Source organism: Ovis aries, chromosome 5, assembly GCF_016772045.2.
Source record: "Ovis aries strain OAR_USU_Benz2616 breed Rambouillet chromosome 5, ARS-UI_Ramb_v3.0, whole genome shotgun sequence".
NCBI classification, from domain to species: Eukaryota; Metazoa; Chordata; class Mammalia; order Artiodactyla; family Bovidae; genus Ovis; species Ovis aries.
In genome coordinates, this window is record NC_056058.1 from 37,925,584 (window position 1) to 37,933,353 (window position 7,770).

Here is a 7,770-nt window from a genome sequence, read left to right on the forward strand (position 1 = left end):
GGAAAGAGAACCCCAATGAAAATATCAAAAATACATCTACATGTGGAACAGTTCTCACTGAAAAGTAACTGGAGACTGACAGAAAGACTTCTGCACAACCAAGGTTGTAAGACGATCCACAGAAAATCAGGTAGGAAGGGAAGAAAATCAGTCAGATCTGGCCTGTGAACCTGGAAGGGGACTTGGAGGAAAAGGGAGATTACAGAGTAGACCTCCTGTGGTAGTGAGATTCGAACCAGATATAGGGTGTACCAGCCCTGGGCACCAACAGAGGGAAGATGAGCCCCTTTGGTGGGTTGGAGGGCCAGTGGGACTAATAGGAAGTCTGTGGGAAGTTTGGACTTGGCTCAGGAGGAGTGCACATGCTCCCTAAGCAGGGCAGAGAAGGCAGATTGACAACTGCATGAGTGGCTGGCCAATTTCCTATAACTACTCTAGCGGGATTCCTGCCAAGTGAACACTCCAACTCTGCTTGGAAGCTCAGATATGAGACACAGAAGAGGCTCAGGCCCTAAGTGGCATCTGAGTGGAACAGAGGTAACCATTAGCAGCACTTACATAGGCAGCTCATTAGAAGCAGCTCTGATCTCTCCTAGCAACCATACCACCACAGCTTGTGCCCCTACTTATACCAAGAGTCCATACAGGCCTCACGTACTTGGAAGAGCAGCTCAACACCAGGGCAAGAGCAGCAGAGTCCAAGAAAAGAGCCAGCTGTGAGAGACAAATGAGGCTCAGACCCAAAGTGCTGTCTGAACAAGGTAGGGCAGTGAATACAGGTGCTTACACAGGCAGGGCATCAGAAGCACTCATATCTCTGACCCCAGATGGACTATTACAGCCCATGCTCCAGACCACACCAGCTACTCTGGCCCCAGCACTACTAATCTCTGGGGAAAGGATTCTGTGCTGGGAGGGTTGAGAGCACCACTTACAAGAAATGAAGCCAGCTTAGGCCCAGCCTTCAGAGTTTCTGCTCTAGCAACTTCAGACCTCCCTCCAACCCTGATAGGGAAGTGACAGCCACTGAGGAGATGGGAAGCTCTGAAACACCTAGCTCAGGCCCTGGCCCCATGATCTCCATATCAACCTCCTATCAAGATGAAAACTGCCTGAGGAAAAAGGTGAATTCTGTTCCTGTCAAATCCAGCTCTCCTACCAAAGCCATGGGGCATACTGTGTAGGGATGCTCCCACACAAGGACATCACTTTAAGATTGCAATAGGTAACTGTTTTACCTAATTTCATAGAAACAAAGAAAGTGACGCAAAAGGAGAAGACGGTATTTTTCAATTACAAGAGAAAGAGGAGAGAGATCAAGATGGCAAAATAGAAGGATGTGGATGGGAGGCAGGAGGGAGGCTCCAGAGGGAGGGGATAAATATATAATTATGGTAGATTCACATTATTGTATGGCAGAAATGAACACATCATTGTAAAGCAATTATTCTCTAATAATAATAATAATAAAAAGAAGGATGTGGAGACCACCTCCTTCCACAAATGCATAAATTACATCTATGTGTGGAACAATTTGCAGAGTACCCACAGAACACTGGCAGAAGGTCTCATACAACCAAAATTGCAAGAAAGGTAGCCATGTATTGGGTAGGATTAAAGGGAATCTAGATGGAACTTGGGCCCCTGAAGGGGGACTTTGAAAGAAGAAAGGATCCTTCACCCTCGGAATCCCCTTCACTGGCTAAAAGTTCAGCTAGAACAGACAGGGAGTTTCAGAGGCTCAGAGGACAGTGCAGCAGCTGGATTGAGGCAGATAAAACATATGGCAACCAGTGTAGACAGTCCTGGCCACCTCGCTGCACTACTCAGCTCAGCAGTGTGGTCCTAGCTACAAGTGGGGATGTGCTCTGATCTACCATAGAAGCCTCATTGTTAACATGTACATGAACAGAGGCGCAGAGTCCCATCATATCAGCCTCATTCCCAGTGTGCTCACAGCAAGCATGGCTCTGCCTCTACAAGCTCTGGGAATGCACCTGCAGATTTCCCTCCTTCAGAGGCAGGGCTTAAATCTGAGCCATGTTCTGGCAGCCATGCAACGTTGATGGATTTATGCTGCCAGCAGCTTTGTAAGCTAGGCACTTGCAGGACCTCCAAGCAGGAGCTCCTGTGGCTGGAGCCGATCTGACATTAGCAGTGGGGAGTTTTGTATGTGCGTGCATGTAGAGGTGGGGCAGGCATCTGGGCTGATTCCATAACTCCTATGGCAGGTCCATATGCAAGAATATTGTCCTGGTGCCTAACTTTGGCAGATCACCTGTGACTTTGTAGACACAGCACCTAAGGGACACCCAGGCTGCTTGTCAGCATTCCCATGGTTGAGATGGGACTAAAGGCAGTGGCAACAACAGTATGCTTGTGAGCACACACAAAAAGTGACAGGCAATGCCGTAGGGTGAACTATCTGGTGGATAGCTCCTGCAGAGTAATAATCCATGGCTCTTCTCTCAGTTAAAGTGCTCAAGTCCCACCTGCCTTACACTGCAGCTTAGAACTGGATCAAGGAGCTTCTACTCCAACAACTGGGGAGTAGATCCAACCCCCAACAAGGCTGTGACAACCACAGAGCAAAGAGGAAACCCCACTCAACATCCAGTGTAGGCACCAATCTCCACATCAGTCACAGCCTTATCAAAAGGATGCTCCTGGAGAAGGCAATGGCAACCCTCTCCTCTATAGTTGCCTGGAGAATCCCTTGGATGGAGGAGCCTGGAGGGCTACAGTCCATGTGATCACAAAGAATCCAATATGACTGAAACGACTGAGCATGCACGCGTGGCATCAAGAGGATGAAGGCCTGCACACACTGAGGAAAGACAGATAAGCATCCATACTAAAAAACAGCCTTCACACCGAAAATTTTAGACTAATACAGGCTACACAGGGTTGATCCCACATAAAAACAATCCTTTAAGGCCAGAGTAGATAACTCTTTCTCCTAAATTCAAAGAGTCAGAGAAATACAAGTAAAATAAAGAAGCAGAGGAACCATTCCTGATTAAAAGAACAAGAGAATTCCCTTGAAAGAACAAAAACTGAAACAGACCTCTCCAGTCTACTAGACCCCAAGCTCAAAAAGGAGGTAATAAAAATACTACAGACATTAAGAAAGGCTATCAATAACGAAGAACAAGAAACTATAAATTTTAAAAAAGGAGCCAATCAAAATTAGAAAACTGGTGTTTCCCTAGTGGTTTGGTGGTTAAGACTCTGTGCCTCCAATGTAGAGGGTGCAGGTTCAATCCCTGGCCAGGAAACTAAGATCCCACATGCTGTGAAAGTGTGTGGCCCCCTCCAAAAAAAAAATTAGAAAACTAGTTTTCTGGATGAAAGCCACGCTAAAGGCAATAAATAGTAAATTACATAACACAGAAGGAAAATTAAGTCATCTGGAAGATTGATTAATGAAAATCACCCAACCAGAACAGTAAAGAGAGAGACAAATTAAAAAAAAAAAAAAAAGACAACGAAAGCAACCTAAGAGATCTGTGGGATAACATAAAGTAAGCCAATCTACACATAACAGGTATCCCAGAAAGAGAAGAGGATTGAAACTGCATTTAAAGAAATTATGGTTGAAAACTTCCCAAACCTAAGGAATGAATCAGATACTCAGGCACAAGAAAAATGAAAGATCTCAAACAAGGTGAATCCAAACAGACCCACATCAAAACATTCTAATTGAAATGGCAAAGGTTAAAGAGAGGATTCTGATGGTAGCAAGAGAAAAAAAAGAGTTAGTTACAAGGGAACCCCTCCAAAACTAAGCTGATTTCTTTACAGAAGTCTTGCAGGCCAGAAAGGAGTGGCAAAATATACTCAAAGTTCTGAAAAGGAAATACCTACAACCTAGGATACTCTACCCAGCAAGATTACATTTAGAACAGGAGAGAAAGAATTTCCCAGGCAAGCAAAAATTAAAAGAATATAGCAATATAAACCTATCCTAAAAGAAATATTGAAAAATCTTCTCTAAATAAAAAACTAGCAAGAATCTATAGGAAAGAAAAAAAATCACATTAAGAAAGCAAATAATTTAAATAAGCCAGTACATAGATTTTTAAAAAATAAAAACTGGAAAGTAATTGTAACTATAATGAACAGCAAAAGGATAACCATGAATATGTAAAAGAGTACATTAAAATTTTTTAATGTGGAAAATGAGAGTAAGAAAGCATAAATTATGTTTTAGAATGTGTTTGAGTTTATACAGACTACCTGCATAAAGCAAGTAGATATAGTAGTGAGTTAACATACTTGAAAACCAGGATAACCACAAGTCCAAAACATATGATAGGATCACAAAAACCAAAGAGAACTCAAGCATAAAACAAAGGAAAGACATAAAACCACAAAAGAAAAAAGGGAGAAATATAAAATCAACTGGAAAACAAGATTTAAAATGGCAATAAATACATATCTATCCATAATTACCTTAAATGTCAATGGACTAAACCCTCCAATCAAAAGACATAGGGTGGCAAATTGGACAATGAAACAAAAGCTTACAAAATGCTTTTACAATAAGAGACCCACTTTAGGGTGAAGGACACATTTGGATTGAAAGTAAGAGGATGAAAAAAGATATTTCATGCAAACAGAAATGACAAGAAAGTGGGGTTAGCAATACTCATCAGACAAAACAGACTTTAAAACAAAGGCCATAAAGAATGGTAAACAAGGACACCATATATTTTAAAAAAGCTCAATACAAAAAGAGGACATTATATTCATTAACATATATACACCTAATAAAGGAGCACCTAAATACATAAAACAAGCACTAGCAGACATAAAGTGAGAAACTGACAGGAACACAGTAATAGCAGGAGATTTTAACAGCCCACTGACATCAATGCACGGATCTTCCAGACAGAAGATCAATAAGGCAATAGAGATTCTAAATGAAATAATACAACTCATGGAGACTAAGCAAAATGCTACTAAAAATATCAATGGGTAAATGATGAAATCAAAGAGGAAATTTTAAAATATCTTGAGACAAATGGCAATGAAAGCACAAATCTACAAAATCTATTAGATGTAGCAAAAATAGTTCTAAGTAGGAAATTCCTAGCAATACAGGCCTTCCTGAAAAAATAAGAAACATCTCAAATGAATAACCTAAATTACCACCTAGAAGAATTAGAAAAAGAACAAACAAAGCCTAAACTCAACAGAAGGAAAGACATAATGAAGATCATAGAGGAAATAAATAGAGATTTTAAAACTAGAAAAATCAATAAAACCAAGAGATAGTATTTTGAAAGGATAAACAATATCAACAAACCTCTGGCCATGTTCCCTAAAAGAAGAGAGGGAGGACTCAAACACAATAAGAAACAAAAAAGGAGAAATAAAAACTTACACTTTAGAAATTTAAAAATACCATGAGAACACTATGAACAATTACATGCCAACAAATTGGACAACCTAGAAGAAATAAACAAATATTCGGAAACATTGTTGCTGCTCAGTCAGTATGTCTGATTCTTTGTGACTCCATGGACTATAGCACACCAGGCTTCTCTGTCCACTCTCTCCCAAAGTTTGCTCAAATTCATGTCCATTGAGTCAGCGATGACATCCAACCATCTCATCCTCTGTTGCCTCCTTCTCCTCCTGCCCTCAATCTTTGCCAGCATCAGAGCCTTTTCCAGTCAATCAGCTATTCGCATCAGGTGGCCAAAGCATTGGAACTTCAGCTCCAGCATCAATCCTTCCAATGAAGATTCAGGGTTGATTTCCTTTAGGATTGACTGGTTTGATCTCCTTGTTGTCCAAGGGACTCTCGAGTCTTCTCTAGCACCACAGTTCAAAAGCATCAGTTCTTCAGCGCTCAGCAGCCAGATATGTGTATCCCATCCACACTGATAAGTCATGAGATTCAGGCAGCACACCAAGGAGAACCATGAACTTGGGCAGCTCTCCTCAGCCTTATGTAATTCTTGAAGGGACACAGCTAAGAGTGGTCTCATGTGCAGTCTCCCAGCAGCTGAGGGATTAAGGGTCTGTGTCTTGTGTACTATGTAACCATAGAGGCTCGGACTTCCTCCCACATTGCCCATACTCAGCATGGATAGGATAGATTGAATTGATGTGCTAATCTGGTTATTTCTGGTCAGAAACTAACTTTAATTTTTAGTAGGACATATTCGTACCTCCTTCAATCGAACTACATTTGAGTAAACCAGGTTCCCAGGGCCCAGAGCTATATATGCAGTAGCAATGCCAAGTTATTCCTGTCTCCCACCACATGGACCCCTCCCCAGGAGTTTCTTGAGAGCACCAGCCACTTCCTTGTTCCTCAGGCTGTAAATGAGTGGGTTGAGCATAGGGGTAATCATGGTATAGAAGGCTGAGACCACCTTGTCCTGCTTGGAGGAGTGGTAGGTCTGGGGCCACATGTAAGCAATCATGGCAGCCCCGTAGAAGAGAGAGACAACTGCCATGTGGGAGGAACAGGTAGCAAAGGCCTTTTTCCGACCTTCAGCAGTATGCATGCGGAGCACGGTTATCAGGATCAACAGGTAAGAGATGGAGATGACAGAGAAGGGCAGGAGTAGCATAATGACACAGCACACATAGATCATCGTCTGATAGAGAGAAGTGTCAGCACAGGCCAGCTTAAGCACTGCAGGGATGTCACAGAAGAAGTGGTCGATCTCCTGAGAGTCGCAGAAGGGAAAGCTCAGGGTATAGATGGCCTGAATTAACCCATCCACCAGACCAGAGAGCCAACACAATGCCACCATGAGCCAGCAGACACAGCGGCTCATGACCACTGAGTACCTCAGTGGGTTGCTGATGGCCACATAGCGATCATAGGCCATGAAAGCCAGCAGGAAGCACTCATCCCCCAGGAGGGTGACAAAGAACAGGATCTGGAGCGCACAGCCTGTGAAGGAGATGGAGCCATGGCCCAAGAGGTAGTCGATGGCCATGCGTGGTACAATGGTGGAGATGAGCATGAGGTCCATGAGTGACAGCCAGCTGAGGAAGAAGTACATGGGACTGTGTAGACGGGAGTCAGTGTTGATGAGGAGGCTCATGAGCCCGTTGCCAGAGAGGGCCACCAGAAACATGACCACGATAATGGAGAAGAGGAGGAGGTGCAGTGGTGTGTGGTTGAAGAGACCCAGGAGGATGAAGTGGGAGATGCGAGTCTGATTTTTCACCAAGGCCATTGTTCCTGCAGAAGTATGCACCAGCAGATGGTTCGGATCTGGAATCAAGTGGTTTATGTTTAGTGCAACATTACTGAAGTAATTGCAACTTTTTCCAATATGTTGCCCTCTTTAATTGTTATTTGGTTTAGAACAAAAGGCATGTCCTCTTAAGAGAAATAGTCTGTAACAAAGATGCAGGCTGTTGCTGCTGATGCTGCTTTAAATCTAGGACTTGCTGCATCTCGTTGAGGAGCACATATCAAGCTATTATTGGTAAAGTGGGCACTGATTTTGCCTCTATTAGAACGAGTCTGTCTCCAGTCTATAGAGCTGCTTCTCCTACCAAGCTCTAGGCCAGCCTTATTCAAAGATTTTTTTTTCAGGTAACCATACTTAAGCAGCAAAGGCATTTACCATCTCTGTGAACTGAGCATTTACATAACCTTTCTGAACCCGTTTTCTCATATTAATTTGAGATAACAGCTATCTTATAAAGTGATACTAAACACCGAAGGTGAAAGCATAAGCTATTCCTAGTTGGACAGAAATAATGATAGCTCACATTACTCAAGTATTTCTC

General features: G+C 42.7%; 1 protein-coding gene across 1 annotated transcript; it reads right to left on the minus strand.

Moving 5' to 3' along the window:
- Positions 1-2,151: 2,151 nt before the first annotated feature.
- On the minus strand, positions 2,152-7,208 carry LOC101111453 (olfactory receptor 2T1-like). The gene is made up of 2 exons (XM_027970053.1): positions 6,290-7,208; positions 2,152-2,159 (listed from the first exon to the last, which is right to left on the minus strand). Exons 1-2 carry the CDS (start codon positions 7,206-7,208, stop codon positions 2,152-2,154), a joined length of 927 nt encoding a protein of 308 aa, XP_027825854.1.
- Between the last annotated feature and the right edge of the window lie 562 nt (positions 7,209-7,770).

Coding starts and splice junctions, on each gene's coding strand:
- LOC101111453 (XM_027970053.1), bottom strand. CDS start 7,208: ATGGCCTTGGTGAAAAATCAGACTCGCATCTCCCACTTCATCCTCCTG.